This window comes from Oppia nitens, unplaced genomic scaffold, assembly GCF_028296485.1.
Source record: "Oppia nitens isolate AA-2021 unplaced genomic scaffold, nextdenovo-longstitch-racon4-pilon3 scaffold4_pilon_pilon_pilon, whole genome shotgun sequence".
Classification (NCBI taxonomy): Eukaryota; Metazoa; Arthropoda; class Arachnida; order Sarcoptiformes; family Oppiidae; genus Oppia; species Oppia nitens.
Window position 1 is genome coordinate 6,443,425 of NW_026533232.1, and position 17,343 is coordinate 6,460,767.

Genomic DNA, 17,343 nt, shown 5'->3' on the forward strand with positions numbered 1-17,343 from the left:
TTTATTATATGATAAGTGTTTTGAGTGATTGAGTGATTGAGTCATTGAATGAATGAATGTATTGCTTATGAAGTGAGAAACACATCCATCACTTGATTGTTATTATTAGTGATATTGTGTTTGTGTTTACCATTAATTGTCATTTGTTTGGTGCGGCATATCGTGACACACACTGACCATTGAATTGTTGTTAACAAGTAAAGGATAGGACAGTCATGAATAGGTTGTTTGGTCGCGGCAAAGACAAGGCACCGCCTCCTAACCTCACCGATTGTATCGCTAATGTATGACAAATACCATACCTTTTGATAACATAACTGTACTCTTGATTTATAGGTCGACAGTAGGTCTGAATCGGTCGACAAGAAGATACAGAAATTGGACGCCGAACTCGTCAAATACAAGGAACAGATGAAGAAGATGAGAGAAGGACCCGCAAAGGTTACCATTACTCACATTATTAAGACTATTGAAAGTGAATTAATTGTGTATTGATTTTGACCACAGAATGCCATCAAACAGAAGGCATTGAGAGTATTGAAACAAAGGAAGATGTATGAAGGACAGAGAGAGAACCTCCAGAACCAGTCATTCAATATGGAACAGACCAACTATGCAACACAAATGCTTAAAGACACCAAAACTACCGTAAATTTGAAATATTACTTGAAATTTACTTTTAGTATATTACCGATAATTGTATATTAATAGGTGGACGCTATGAAACTGGGAGTTAAAGAAATGAAACGCGAATACAAAAAAGTAAACATCGATCAAATTGAGGTGTGATTGACATTAGCTGATCATTGATAGTCATCGCTATAATTATAATAATTTTGATTTATGTCATTACAGGATATGCAGGACGAGTTAGAGGACATGTTAGAGCAGGCAAATGAGGTTCAGGAGGCACTCGGCAGAAGCTATGGAACTCCTGAAGTCGATGAAGAAGAACTTGAAGCTGAATTGGAAGCACTGGGAGATGAATTAGCTTTAGATACCGATACCTCATATTTGGAAGATGTGTCGGTACCTAAAGTGCCCACACGAGAACCCGGAGCTGAGAGTGTTAACGCTGTAAGTGTTTATAATAATATTTGTTGAACTCTTTTATTGATAAATTAATTTTCAATTATAAATAGGATGGCCAACTGGTTGATGAATTTGGTTTACCGAAAATCGCTGCAACATAATAGATGGACAATATCAGTATAAAGTGTATAATTTATATATAAATAATGTGTTTTATAATTATATAATCGTATAGGTATTATAAATATATATACAAAATATTAAGCTTGTTATCGATAACTCAAAATCATTCACAATTATAAATATTGATTTTGTATTTATCAATGATATCTCTTAACACTTGAAACCTAACGGCTCTATTCATAAGCTTTGTTTCAACATTTTGTAAGAATGTCTGAAAATAATGTGACGTCTTGTGAGGCAAATGAATGGTCCATACGTTTGGCATAACAACAAATTTATAACTAATTTAAATGAAATTAAAGACTATATAAGTATTGCATTTTGATAGCAAATTATTGTTATAAATTACTTGTTAGCAAAAAGTTCAGTCGTATGCATCACTTTATTCATACCATAATTTTTTAGCCGTTCATCAAATTCAGGAAAATTGTCTGTTTTTCTTAAAAATTAATTTTTAAATTTTAATAATAAATAACATTGAAATAAAAATGTTTTTTATATCTATTATTACTCGACTACAATATATGGTTCATATTTATCTTGAAATGCCATTACAGGATAGGTATCGGTTGCATAATACCATTTCCAATAGTTTGTCAACCGGTGCGCATCTGATGACTCAAATTGGCCTAAAATAACAAATGATTTATCGTTTATTTTATTATTATTACCGTATATTAATTTATAAGTAATAAGTTGTATGTAATGAAGTAAACTAACGAAATGGTTGAACGATAGGGGTTTGTCTATGAATTAATTGCATCAATTCTTCTTTATTTTTAGGGATGGGATCGTCTTTCTATATAATAATAATAATGAACTTATGGTCAATAAAATAAAGATAATAAGACAAAGTTAAGCCCATACTTGAGGCGCCTCTAAGTATTCAAATGCCGGTATAATAAATAGAGTTTTCGATTTATATTTATTATTTAAATATATTGATAGAAATCTTTGATTGAATTGAGGACACGGCTGAAAGTCTGCATCTGATATGAACATGAATTTTGTCTTAACGTGTTTTATCGCTATATTTCTTAAAGCATTTATCGGATAATCGTCTCCTTCAAGTCCAACCACAAGATTTACATTACTGTCATCCGTTAGATTCAAATTTCGTAATTTTTTAGTTATATAAATCCTATAATTTATTAATATTTAAAATTATTATAACCATAGGATTTGCAATAAACCATTGAATACCTGTGCCATTCTTGTATGCCTTCATTCAAATTGTTGATTGGTATGTAAATACTTAGAGAGACGGGACCTGTCCATGACTGTAGACTACGCTCTAATACTATTAATCTATCCATAGATGATTGAGTCACTAAAAATCACATCTTTGTATAATTTATATATAGCTATAAATGAATTACCAAATAATAACATTACCAAAAGTAATATTTGATTTTGTTTGAAGTTTATTGCTTTTAATTAAATTGATGTCCATTACTTCATATTTTAACATCATTTTGTTGTTTAAAGGTTTATCTAAATGTTGACACCACCGACCAATTTGAGTGCTTGACTTTATATCATAATTATTATTATCTATTTAGAAAAATTAATTATATCAACAAAATTAATTAATTTAAAAATTGTAATATAATTATACCAAAAATGGGTGATATTGTAATATCAGTGAAAGAGACAGTTCCTGAATATCCATAACATGTAAGCATTGATGTTATCGATTCAATTGGTTTCTTGTTGTGATTATTAAAGCGAACTTTCTTTTGTGTCCATAACTCCAGTTCTGATGGAAATTGTAATCTATTTTGTATATACAGTTTAATACAATTAATATGTTATTAATAATCATAATAAATACCGTAGTTATTCGCAAAATAATATTACCGGTATATCATATGGTGATCTATTTACCGGTAATAATAAATATTACATTTTTACTTCACTGGAAAATAATGTGAGGATGTGGGGAAGGCAACAGGGGATGAGAAACTATGTAATTACCTGTTTATTGCAATAATTATTACATAAACTTAAGGGATGGGACTATTTCATTATTAAATTCTGTAAAGTTGTAATTTAATAATCGTGTTTTTGTATCTAATTAGCAATAATATTGATAAGATGAGTATTTTGAGTGAAAAATATAACTAAATTAATATATTTTTTATGTAATTTGAAATTAATATGAATTTCGATTGTATTATTTGTTTTTTTTTTCTATGGATTAATTTATGAAATAGCTTTAGAAGGGTATGCAAATTATTTAGCTAATAGTATATCTTTAAACAGTTACAGGTTTTAAATTGAAACATTTAAATTTAGATAATAACAAAGCATTTGTAATAGTATAGTACCATTTACAACAATATACAGTACAATAGTATTTCATATATTTGTAAATAAATATACATTATATTTGATATATATACTGTATATAACCTCCTATTTCATTATACAGTAAAATATATCGTGTTTACGACTCTAATGGTTTAAATCCATTAATAGCAACTTATTGACGATATTTTATAAATAACACCCACACACTATCACCTATACCTATAATATTTATAAATATCAAACGGTTTATATTAAAAGTATCAAATTCAGAGTTAATGCAAACTAACTGCAAAAATGCAGAATTTTATTACACGATCTGAAAGATATTCAAAAATCAATTGATAAAAAAAATGAAAAAATAAAAATATTATTATATTATAGAGTACTGACTAATAAATAAAACTACCGGTAAGCTAATTGTCTAAAAGTCAAAAGCAAAAAACATTTTAAAAATTTTATTGAACTCTATTATTCCTGTTATGACATAATAATTATTTAATGTAAATAATTAATCTTTTTTTGTTTATATAAAAATGATTAAAGTAATTGTTTGATCTAAAGCTCTCTTATATTTACGATATAATAAATTTGTATTTTATTTACAAATATATAGGAAATCTTCGACAAAAATGCATTTATAAATAAATTATATAAACTATTACCTTATGATCTCATGAGAAGTGTCAGTAAATTTGATTAACACTAACATCCCATAGAAAGCGTCGTTACTCTGAAATGTCATCAAATATATGACAATTAATAAAATGAATAAATGATTGAATTGTGACACCTGTTGGATGAGCTGATCTGAAATGGCTCTCAAACTAATATGTAAGTCATATAAAGTTATATCATATCTGATTGGTGTGAACTGATAGATGGCTCGACTTCGGTCTGGTTTGCATTGAGTAGACATTACCTAACCATCGAAGAAGACAATCATTTAACAGTATATATATAAGCGATTTAAGACATAATGTGGACATACTTTAGAGCAAAGAGTCCAATAATTGTTGAAACAATTTATGGTTTGATCCCATTTTGAGTGATCATTGAACCAACCCTTGTCTGATATATCATTAGATTTGATGATATTGTTGTCAATCAAATTGATGGTCAATTGGTCATCAGTGGTCATGACTGCTATTTTGCCAATATTTGAGTGATTGTGTTGTAAGTGATGTTTGCTATGATTTTTTAAAATCATTAATAACAGCATTATATCAATATATAGTTATTATTATTATTATTATTATTATTAATCTCATAAATTATATTACAAAATGTCTATATATAATATGTGGCAAATTGTGGTAATTTTATATTGATTTATATTTATAATACTAATAAATTATATTTATAATATATTATAGTAATAAATGGATATTTATATATAATATCATATATTAATTAAATAGTAATATAAATGTCATTTAGTTATCCTTAAAAATAATTTAATCTTTTAATACAATTACGAATAATCAATATGTTTGACAATATTTGACAAACAAATTATAATATATTATACAAAATTTATATTATAATTTGGTATTAAATATATTGTATAAACAATTAATATAATTAGTAATAAAATACAATAATAAATGCAAACAAATACCTGAAATGTGTATCAAAATAGTAAAGTAAATGCATATAAATCATAACAATTGAAATACACGAATGTATAGCAATGGCTAATACTATGATTTGCAATGAATTGCTTTTACCGATGTATCGGTTCACGCGATAAAACAATACATCCATTACTTAGACATTCAATCTATACTATCATATCAATCATCACTACAACTATAATGTCATAAAAGTTTAATTTCAATTGTTTTCTAAAACTATATCATTATTTCATATAAAATATCATATCATATGATATTAATAATCACATAATAATTCATAATTAAAATGTTTACAAACATAAAGATATTGATTGTTAATATTTTAAACAATAACAACATTACAGACCATACTATCTATCTATTATACATACATATATCACACATATTATCTCTAAATCATACATAAATTCAAAATATATATTTTACTTTATGTATAATAATTATGTTTCCCCAATGCTTTCACTTTACTGCATAACAATTTCTAGCTATAGTTGTAATAATTTGCTCGTAAAGTATGTTACAATCATTCATCTATTATTATATTATTAAATATAAACACAAATTACGACAATTGCTTGAATTGAATACAAGAATATTCTTGTGTTGATTAATATCTATTTAAGATTATCTCATAAATTATTAGATATATCTATCAAAATAATCTTTAAAACCAAATATTGTAATATTTATTGTCTTTTTTAAATATTTTGTTATTAAACATAAAACTATACAAATATTTAATACTCATAGCAAAACTTTATATTTCTATATACAATACAATTGACATAATATAATTAAATTTTTAACAAAATATAAATAAATTCGCATTAATCTTATATATATATTATATCTCAAAATAATCGATTTATAAATAACTCCTTCTTTAATTAAAAAAGAAATAAATTATAATCTAAAATATGAAATAATTGGTTTTAATAATGAATTTGTATAAAATGTGTGTAATTATAAACACTTTTAAGCAACAAGTGGTAGTCTAACCAGTGATTTGTTTTGCAATACGAGTGGGCAATTTGACTCCAATTTCATACATTTTATTTGTTATTTGATATTTGTTTTCTATTAATTGTTGTTTATATTGAAAATATTTATAGTTTTAATTCTTCTATTAATATTATGTATTAAAAAACAAGATATAAAATATAATTTTTTATAATATAAGTTGTTTTATGTATTATTTGACAATTTTTAGTCGTTTTACATAATTTTCTTTAGTTGAAAATACTTTGTAATTTCTATAAAACATATCAATGACTATAAGACAGTCCATTATTGCTGATTAAGGAGTGCTGTAAACCACCGAAAAAATGTCGATATCGTACACCAATTCACTAATATTACAACATTTATAATTACAAAGTTTTTATTTAAAATTATTGAATTCATATAAATAAATAAACAATATATTATGCTATTAATTTGTATAATGTTTAATTGTTAGGAAACAGGATGTACTATATAATATTACAATATTTTTATTGCATTAATATATTGCAATTAATATTTAATATTTTTTAATAAAATTATCATTTGTTATTTACCAATCAGTCAATCACTTTGACAATTTATTATATACTGTATTTATTAAAAATATATATTTACTAAATTTAGTTGAGTAAATTAAATTAAAATATAAAACCATAAAACATTATTTTATTATTAATAGTTTGCTTTTATAAAATTATTTAATTAATAATGTTATTTATTTAAATATTTTAGTCATATTTATGAAATATAATGAAAAAGTATGAATATATAAATATGAAATAAAAATAAATGACTTAATTTGTTTAAAAGTATATTTAAGACATTATGTCATATTGTTTTGACATTACTTTATATCAAATAATAATTATAATATTATTGCATATTTAGTACATTTCATTAATGTGGCAAAAATACGGTATTTATATTAATTAAAACTTTAAGTTAATTAAAGTTTCAAATTATGTGAGTTATAATATCGTTAGATAAAATTATAATATCAACTATCAATAATAATTAGATTGTTAGTGCATTTTAAAATTCACATTTAAATTAAAGTAACTTAAATATCAACATTTACAATAAAATTTCTATAATTTTCGCAATATTTATTTGATATGCAATTTAAATGTCATATTTATTACATTTTATGAGACAGTTTATGCTATTTTAAGAAATTTTATAATTAAAGCAAATCTTTGTCATTAAATTTGTTAATTATAAAGAACAGTATATATATATATATTGTAATATTTTAAATAAATTCATTTATTTTGTTGCGAATTGAATTAATAATTAAGAGTATAAACCGTTACAACAATCAAATTGAATCCAAAAGGTGTTAACATTTGAAGCAAACTTTACAGAAGAGAGTATCAAAACCAAAGTCAAAGACACGAAGCAATGTTTGAAAACCAAAACTATTGTTATTTTTGGTTATATTTTACTCATAATACTGTATATAAAATATTATATAAAATCTATAGTTTTATAGATGACATATCATTTTCTAAAGTTATTTCATTCTTAAATATTTTGATTAATTTTTTTATAAATCAAAATCATTTAATTAATAATTTACAAAATTATTATTTGCTTAAAACAAATGTTTTGATTAATTATGATTATTAGTAATAAATAAAAAGTTAAAATTAAATTATATTTTCTATTCTATTCTATTATTATTATCAATACAGTAATATTAAATACTTATAAATTAATATAAAATAATAAAATATAAGACCTATACTTATATTTTATTTTTTAAATATCCTAATATTTGTTTATCCCATTGAAAACACATTACTTCAACACAAATAACTGCCCATAACTTGTAATATCCAATGAAATAGCAATATATATTAATATATCAAATCATTCAATAAAAATAAATTTGTTTTACTTATGCAAATTGCAAATTATTTATATAAAAATTTCCATTTAAAGACATATTTATTGTATTCAAATATTAATATACTATAAATAGTTCAAAAATGTCAATATATAAATACAAATTATATATTTTATTTCATAAAGATAATTTTATTATTAAAGATAACATTAATTAATTAAAAATCCATAATAATTATTAAAAATTAATATTTTATATATTTATTGACTTATTTATAATTTTATTTTTTTCGATGATTTATTGAAATCATAGTATGATTAGTAAAATTTCATTTTTAAATGTAAATATTATTAACGCAAAATTATTAAATAATTAAAACATTTACAGTAATAGTTAATAAAGTGTTGTTAACACAGTTTTTAGTAAAATAGTATTGAGTAGTAATAAAGTAATAACAATTTATGATAATTGTGTGACATATAGTTTAGTATATGTATTGTCACACATGTAGTGGTCGTATTGTAAGCACATGTAGACAATTGCCTAACTTTTGTATTATTTGTTCCGATTGTGTATTCAATTGCGTGCAATATTTTTCATCATATAATGTATATCTAATTTTTTATGGCACTTATCAAGTAATAACTTAATGTAATGAATGACTAATAAGTATAGGAAATAAATGTTAATAACTTAATAATAACAATAATTTTTGAAGATTTGTGCCTTAAATATAAAATGTGTCATATATTTGAAATACATTGTTAACTGATGTATACTACTGTATATATAAATAAATATATATTTATTTATTGATGATACACGAGTTTCATATAGATTGTGTATCTATTGTATAATATTATTAGATGTTATCATTAAAAACAACAAACTTTAAGTATAAACCACTAAATCTAATGTCATTAATAGTATATTATTTGATTGAATGTTTCAATTGGTCAGCGACTCAAATGACGCAAAATTTGATTATATTATTGCATTCATCAGAAAACAATACATTTATAATTGAAATGAAATGTGTAAAGCATTTAAACAGTAAAAACATTTATAATATACTACAGTATTGGTGCCGCACTAGTTGTACACGACATGCTCCCTGTGCCACAACCTACCTAAGCATTGACTCCAATTGGCCAATTGTCGACTATCTCTACTATTAATCATCGGCTTAATAATTAATAAAAAGTTTGTTATCAGTACAATAAAACTTTATATAATTATAAACATAGCATTGAAACAAATGAATAGTTTTGACTCTTTGATTCCTATTTAACACTAATACTAAACAATTGGTTTTACTTTAATATTAAAATCATTGATAAAAAGTTTTTAAATACTATTTACTCAAGTTTTCATCATTTTTCAAGAATATATATAAATTATTGAATAAGAAATGGCAAATCAAATTCACATTCATATCTATTTGTTTTTATTTATCGCTGTTTTGACATTAATGGCAACAATTGTACCGCAAGTGTCCGGTAAACCAAATATGGATGAAGTGGCGAATATGGCCGAAGCTATACGTTATTTGGAACAATTGGACAAATACTACTCACAAGTGGCCCGACCCAGGTATGTATGCTTACATTATTATAACTAATTTACCACATTTTCAAACAAATATAACTGATTCATACAATTTATTGTTAATTTCAATACCTGTAAATCAAATAAATGCTAAAACAGTAATACTGTAAAATAGTTTAAACAATATGTTTTGCTAATTAATTATTGCACATGTTTTTAGGAAATACTATTTGTTTAAATCAAAATTTATTTTTAATTAGAATTTTGTAATTTATTAATTATATTCATTTTTATAGTAAAACTAATTATTAACTTTTGAAAATTTGTTTTTTATTTATTTTTTATTTTCAAATGATATAATATCTCAGATTTGTTTATATAAAAATATATAATAACTACCTGTAATATAAATATTAAAAATAACGTTTGTGTTAATAAACTTGATTTTAGATTAAAAAAGATGAATAAATCAAATTGTATTTATTATTTATTTAACTATTTTTATTTATTTTTATGCATTGAATTTAGTTAAAATATTATTTTAACTAACTTTATATAATATGAGTAAGCATAGTAAATAATAAAATTAATTATTACTATTTATTATATATACCAATTTTTAGCTTTATTTACATTTAATATTATAAAATTATATTAATAATTTTAAAATAAAAATAACATTTTATTGCAATAGATTGTATGAAAATATTAACTCACTATAAATTGCGTAATAATTGAAAGCATTTATAGTAAAAGTATAACTTTTAAAAGCATTTCCTTAAGACATACCTTTTAAGAGCAATAATAAATTATTTCTAAATTGTTTATACTGTTTGTAATAACGACTATATCTTTAATGTAATGTATTTAAGAAATATTAGTTTCAAACAGAATTGTTTAGGAATAAGTTTATTACAATATTTTTCAATAGTTTTTAATTATTAATAGATAACAATGGATTAAATTTAAATTTTATAATTTTAAAATAAAATTAATAAATTAATAAATAATTTACACTTAGCTGTTTTGTTAGCCTAATTTTAAAGATTATTTCCATATAATTATTTTATATTAATACCACTATTGAGCTATAAAGCTTAGTGTATCTCATTTAACATTTAATTAATAAAATATGTAAACTTAATGAAATATATTATAGCAAATAAGCTACAATTAAAAAACAAATTACTTTAAATATGTATAAATTTCAATATAATAATTAATTCCAAAAATAACATAAATAAAAACAATATCATATGATTAATAAATTTTTAGTATCATATGTTATATTTTTAACCCAATTTATATAAATTATAATAATAATAAATATGATAAAAGTTAGATTTTATAGGATAGAAAAAAGTATATAATTATATGTTTAGCTATTTATACCAAAGTTAATAATTTTATAAGAAATTATTATATTATTCGTTAGATTTATTGATCCAATAAATGTTATATTAATTAGATACACAAAATGTATCAACTAATTAACTATACTTACTTTTAACATCAATTATCTGAATTGTGAATAAATATATTTATTATAGTTTCAATTCATTCAGTTATCAATAAGTTTCAATTGTAATGTATTTTTAGTTAATATATTTAACAAAAATAAAATAAGATTTATAATAAATGATATATATTCAGTTATTTATTGTAATGTGCATAAAATTAGTGCATATATGTGATAACAATATAAGTTACATTCAATTATATTATATTAAAAATATTTGCCAGTAAACAATAATTGTGAATATATATGAAACAAAATAGTGGAGTCTAATGAAATAAATAATTGGTATAATGTATTGCAAATATAATATTATAAGTCATATTCGGGATATACAGTATAGAAAATATTTTATAATAAATAAAATTTAGTAGTTTTGATTATTATACTTTAGTACAATAATAATAGTAATATAGTATTAATAAAATATCTTACTATCAATACTACTAGTAATACTAAAACTGGTAATAATAAAAAATATTCAATATTTGAAAAATGAATTTTATTATAAAATACTTTGGACTAATTAGAAAATAATTTGTAAATATTGTAAAATTTTATAATATATAATACATCAATAAAATGTGGTATTTCTATGATATAATAATATTTTGTAATTTTATATATCATAATAAAATTTAATGATTGCGTTAATAGGTTTGGTAAAAGAAGTCTTAGGAATCTTTTAAAGATATCATCGAATGTAAGTATAAATTAATTTTGACTTAAAAGATAAAATCTATTCAATTAATAAATTAGACAATAAATAATAATATTTTATTATTAAATCAGTTTTTATTAAATGTTAGTCTTAAATATTATCTTTTAACACAAAAATAATAGATTCTTTCATTAAATAAATAATTTAAATATTTGAAAAATATTTGATTATAAATTATATTAATTTTTAGATAACATTGTTTATACAAAAATATTTATATTTAAAGCTATATATTTTGTTATTGATAATTAATACAATATAATAATTTTTAAAGGTTAGATATTACTTTATTTGTATTTTAAAATTTAAAACTAATTTATAAAATCTAATATTAAACTATTGTTTGATATTTAGGGAAATGGAGATCATTCATCGCAAGTCGATTAACAATATATTAAATTGGCTTTAAGTGTGTTTTTATCAAATAAAAAGTTTTTTGTATATTTAATGGGAATTTCAAGTGAGATAAAACAATTTATTTATGACGTTTATTAAGAATATCATGAAAAATTATTTTTTATTTATATTCATTTATTTGAATTGCTTTAAAAGTGAATCTTTTTTTTAATTAATTATTTTAGTTTTTATATTTTAGTTTTTTATTTAATCATTTTATCATACATTTTATTTATACAGTATTATATAAATCTATAATTATAATATATTATTACTTTAATGTACACAACAAGTTCTTAACATTATCTATGATATTATAATTATAACAATAATAATAAAAACATAAAAATTGATGTGAATTTTATTTATCATTAAAACACTTTTATCTATACATTAACAGTGTCTCCAATAAAACGATTTTTGTTTCTATTTATATATTGTTAAGTAATTTAATATATAATTTGTATTTTGTACTATTATTAGTCAATGGACTTATAGACACTTTCTCCTATCATATCTTTATAAATAAAAATCTGAGAAAAATATTGCAATTAAAACAAACAGATTAAGTAAATATATATGTATTTTTCGCAATTATCACACATTGTTTTGTTGTCAATTATATTTAATACTTTATGTACTTACAAATAAAATTATTTTTGTTTCTAAAAGTTTTTCAATTATATGATAATATTAGGAAATATCTAAATATAACTGTTTGTTTTGATTTTTGTTTATATATTTTATACTAACATTACAAATATTATAAATATTTATTGTTTATAAACATAAAAATATTTTTTATTTGTTTGTTGCGGGTTATAAACTTTATGTCAATAATTTATTTATTATAATTTTTAAATTTAATTTTGGTAATATTGTATACAATATTTACGTGCATAAAAAATCACTATCAAGTTTACAAAAAAATATTTTCAGAATTTAGAAATTAATTATTAAACTGTTAATAAATGCATATTTTATGTCTTAAATTAATATATAAATAACAAACTAATACTGTATTTACATTAAATTAAGTTTTAATTTCTTAGTTCATATTATTATTTTTTAATAAATAATAATTGTCAAATGATAAATTATATTATAAATTAGTAAATATTATTATTTTAAATAATGAAATTTTTTTAACAACTGCATCATTGCTGTGAATGTGAAATGTGTGAAAATTTTGATAGTATTAAGAATTATCAAAATATTTAAAATTATTAATTACATAAAAAATTGCAAAAATAGTTAGTCATTATTTTAAACATTGCTTTAGTAATTAAAATTTTGTTTAATAATTTAAATCAATGATTAAATATTTAAATTAACAAAAAACAAATAATCATTAATTTTCAATCTGAAGAACTATTGAAATAATAAATAATAGATTTTGTTAAAATAATTTTATAGATTTATAATTATAATTAAATGTATTAAAAATTAAAACTTTAAACAATTCTTCAAATAATACACTTTAAGTACGTATAGTAAGTGACTATACATTTGGTTATACAGTATATTGCATTTAAAGGGATTCAGTTTATTAAATAGTACTGTAAATACAATATAAAAATTCAGATTATTGTAAGTTTTTTGTTACATTCAATGATTGTGTCATTTCATTACTTTTTTACCTCATTTGCGACTAATGTTTAGTACAAAATTAATTATAATATATTAAGAATATATTGTAGTCTATAATATAACTTTTATATGCATTTTCAACAGTAGTTTTATAATACTGTATTGAATCATGAAATCACAAGACAATAGTTTTATACTTTATTTGTGTTTATTTTAGTAAATAAATAAACTTTTATTTCGTCACTTTTGGTTCATTAATGGGTTTTCCGAAATATTTCGATTAAATATACTATAAGTAAAAATAAAAATAAGTAAAAAAGTTTTTATCCGATTATCTTATTTTATGATATCAAGTGATGTACACAACAATACAATACGTGATTTTACTATTGTATTGATACAGTATTTACTATATTATTAAACTCATTCACACTAACAGTAAGTGTATTAATATATAATAATTTCTTTAAAACTTTTAATATAACATTTTCTCAATAAAAATCATTACACAATGTGTTTCAATTGACATTAAATATTGCTTACAAATAATTAAACCCTAATATATTTTAATACATAATATTTATTAGTTATTAATATAAAACCTTAATATTTTTTTTACCCAAAATTAGGGTTAAGTTAGGTTAGGTAAGGTTACTACAGTATTAACATATTTAATGTTTTCATTATATTAAGTTTTTGCCAGTTTATAAAATTTAATAAAATATTAGTATCTATCAGTTTTATATGATTTAAAATAATTTTTAATTTGAGATTATAATTTATTTCTAATTTTACATAAAAATTTATTCATTAAAAAATTGTTCAAAAAATCAACATTTCATATAAAATATTTTATAGTTTATTAAAATAAAGTATACATGAGTTGATTGTTAATAAAAATAAATAAATAATAAATAAATAAAGTTTTATTTTAATTTTAATTATATTCATAATATTGAGATAAATATTAAGTATTGATTGTATTATTTGTCGATTGAGTGCAGCACTGGATTAATGAATTAAATATTAATACAGTATTTAGGGTTCGCATAAATACCTCATTTTATTCGCCATTCGTTGTCTATATTCTCTTCTCTGGTAATTCCCAGGGAATCTATATCTTTGTGTATCTATTTAACTGAACAAAAAAAAGAATAAATTTTATTATGTTTTGAAAAACAAATGTTATATTAAATAAAATCACTAAATTTATTTAATTCAAATTTATTTTTTATATATTTTAATGAAATTTTATGCAAATTATTAAAGTTTTTGTACTATTTCTTATAATAGTATAAAAATATGTTTACCTTTCTAACGATGAAAGGAGAAAAAATAAAATATTTTTGTTGTTGAAAATAGAGGGATTTTATTAGGGAACTTCTCTCAATTGGTAAGTTGTCTGAACTCTAACACTATTAAATATTTTATAATACACGGATTATGATCTACCGAAAACTCGGGCCCTTTTTATGTATATTACATATGTTTTTTGTGTAACTATATCTCTATTAAATAATTATATAATTGCATAAATGATGTCGCATTTTTTAAACAACTCATGACAATATGGTATCTTTTATAATTACCAAATGTAGCACAAAAAAACATAAGTAACATAAATAAAAAAGTACCGAGTTTGTTCTGAAAATGTTTGGTGTACAGTACAGTATAATGTTTCATAAAAAATAATATTAAACGAACATAACGTACAGAATTTATACTATATGTTAATTATTTAATTTACAATATAAATTGTGATTTTGTGTACTAGATCAATTTTGCTATTTTTCATCCTTATTTCATAAATTATTTGTAATTTTTATAAAAAAAATTTCATAAAATTTTTTTGTTTAACAATTAGATCAGATATCCCCTCATTTTATGTTCCTTATGTTCCTTATGTTCCTTATGTTCCTTATGTTCCTTATGTTCCTTATGTTCCTTATGTTCCTTATGTTCCTTATGTTCCTTATGTTCCTTATGTTCCTTATGTTCCTTATGTTCCTTATGTTCCTTATGTTCCTTATGTTCCTTATGTTCCTTATGTTCCTTATGTTCCTTATGTTCCTTATGTTCCTTATGTTCCTTATGTTCCTTATGTTCCTTATGTTCCTTATGTTCCTTATATTCCCTGGGAATTTATTTTCTTATGCTACCACCTATTAAACTCTAAACAACACATTTTATTATAATGTTTGAAAAACAAATATATTATTAAACTGTATTTCAAATTATATTCATAAATAGTATGACTAAATTTATTGAATTGAAATTTATTTTTAAAATATTTCAATATTTATTTGCAAATATTTAAGTTTTGGTACTATTTATTGTAATAAATATAGAATCTAAGATAATCTAAGTAACACTTATAATAATTGGGTGTTTTTATGCAGAAACCACCTATAAATTCGTGACTCTTATCGAAAATTACAAAGAAATTACAAATAGAAATGATTTTAAATATTTAAATGTGATTTTTGCTTAAATTTAATCATTTTTTAAAAATCCGTTATTATTGTAGTCTCTCTGCAACCAAATGGCGTCAATCGGTCTTTAATAATAAACTATCGATTGATTGTCTATAAGAGTGCGCCAGTGTTTCCAATTTAACTATACTTTTAATACTGTATATTAAATAGTAATATATTATATAAGTAATAATTATTATATTATTTATATATTATTTGTAATGAACTTAACTATCAAAATATTCAATTAATTTAAATAATATATTTTTAAATAAAAATAATTTAAACTAACTATTAAAATAGATTTTTTATTTTAAAATTGTTTGAATGCTTTGAACTAAAATCAATCATCAATTTAAGTAACAGATCATTAGGTGTTTTATCAACTATTAAATCAAAGTACAGGTAAATAAATGGTATAAAAGCTTTAAATATTTAGTTAAAATTTTTGAATTATTATAAAAAATATATAATATAATAAAATGGATTAAAATATTTATATTATAAGAAGAATCTTAAAAGTTTACTTCAAAATTACATTTTCCTTAATATTTGTGATCAATTGAAAAACTTTTCAAAAATGACAACAATTTACGGCAACATTAAAAAGTTTTGAGTGTTTATTCACTGATCAGTGATTAGTATTATTACTCTAAAAGACTCATAAAAATGTAGAGAAGATATCGTTACTTATTTTGTCAAAATATTGTTACTTTATTTAAATATTACTATTATATAAATGAAAAAAATTTATATAACAATTATAAACTTTATATATTTTTATTTAAAACTAATTCAAAACTTTTTCTTAAAGATAGACAAAACGGTTATCTTTTGGAATTAAGTTTTCTGACTATTATTTATTCATTACTATTATTATTAATTTCATGACTTTAATTAAAGATAATTGAATTAATAGTTATTTTTAGACAGATTATTAAACGATTGTCATTTTTATTTTTAAGGTTAAATATTTAGTTACATAAATAAATAAATATAATTATGTATTTTCTATGAATTTTTATGCTTTTTGACTTCACTTAAACAATATTGGATGCATTTATAAAATATGTTTATTAATT

At 21.0% G+C, this 17,343-nt stretch overlaps 3 protein-coding genes across 3 annotated transcripts; 2 read left to right on the forward strand and 1 right to left on the reverse strand.

The window, feature by feature from the left end:
* LOC128959882 (charged multivesicular body protein 5-like) lies at positions 1–1,694 on the forward strand. Its single transcript, XM_054305911.1, has 6 exons — positions 1–284; positions 337–441; positions 508–648; positions 712–783; positions 856–1,077; positions 1,143–1,694. The coding sequence occupies exons 1-6, from the start codon at positions 216–218 to the stop codon at positions 1,191–1,193; spliced, it is 660 nt and encodes a 219-aa protein (XP_054161886.1). The 5' UTR covers positions 1–215; the 3' UTR covers positions 1,194–1,694.
* LOC128960330 (xylosyl- and glucuronyltransferase LARGE2s-like) lies at positions 1,319–5,438 on the reverse strand. Its single transcript, XM_054306402.1, has 12 exons — positions 5,147–5,438; positions 4,517–4,715; positions 4,319–4,447; positions 4,191–4,258; positions 2,834–2,991; positions 2,611–2,769; positions 2,419–2,545; positions 2,083–2,356; positions 1,936–2,014; positions 1,727–1,844; positions 1,565–1,654; positions 1,319–1,496 (listed from the first exon to the last, which is right to left on the reverse strand). Exons 1-12 carry the CDS (start codon positions 5,290–5,292, stop codon positions 1,319–1,321), a joined length of 1,725 nt encoding a protein of 574 aa, XP_054162377.1. The 5' UTR covers positions 5,293–5,438.
* Positions 5,439–9,383: 3,945 nt separating this feature from the next.
* On the forward strand, positions 9,384–12,306 carry LOC128959894 (neuropeptide F-like). Its single transcript, XM_054305923.1, has 3 exons — positions 9,384–9,609; positions 11,738–11,783; positions 12,156–12,306. Exons 1-3 carry the CDS (start codon positions 9,428–9,430, stop codon positions 12,186–12,188), a joined length of 261 nt encoding a protein of 86 aa, XP_054161898.1. The 5' UTR covers positions 9,384–9,427; the 3' UTR covers positions 12,189–12,306.
* The last annotated feature ends 5,037 nt before the right edge of the window (positions 12,307–17,343 follow it).

Excerpts from the sequence above, each read along its gene's own strand:
- LOC128959882 (XM_054305911.1), top strand. The coding sequence starts at position 216 with ATGAATAGGTTGTTTGGTCGCGGCAAAGACAAGGCACCGCCTCCTAAC. Across the intron at positions 442-507 it reads TGAGAGAAGGACCCGCAAAG|AATGCCATCAAACAGAAGGC; the intron begins GTTACCATTACT and ends TTTTGACCACAG. Across the intron at positions 1,078-1,142 it reads GAGCTGAGAGTGTTAACGCT|GATGGCCAACTGGTTGATGA; the intron begins GTAAGTGTTTAT and ends AATTATAAATAG.
- LOC128959894 (XM_054305923.1), top strand. The coding sequence starts at position 9,428 with ATGGCAAATCAAATTCACATTCATATCTATTTGTTTTTATTTATCGCT. Across the intron at positions 9,610-11,737 it reads TCACAAGTGGCCCGACCCAG|GTTTGGTAAAAGAAGTCTTA; the intron begins GTATGTATGCTT and ends TTGCGTTAATAG. Across the intron at positions 11,784-12,155 it reads TTTTAAAGATATCATCGAAT|GGAAATGGAGATCATTCATC; the intron begins GTAAGTATAAAT and ends TTTGATATTTAG.
- LOC128960330 (XM_054306402.1), bottom strand. The coding sequence starts at position 5,292 with ATGGATGTATTGTTTTATCGCGTGAACCGATACATCGGTAAAAGCAAT. Across the intron at positions 4,259-4,318 it reads CAGATCAGCTCATCCAACAG|AGTAACGACGCTTTCTATGG; the intron begins GTGTCACAATTC and ends ATGACATTTCAG. Across the intron at positions 1,655-1,726 it reads GAACCATATATTGTAGTCGA|AAAAACAGACAATTTTCCTG; the intron begins GTAATAATAGAT and ends TTAATTTTTAAG.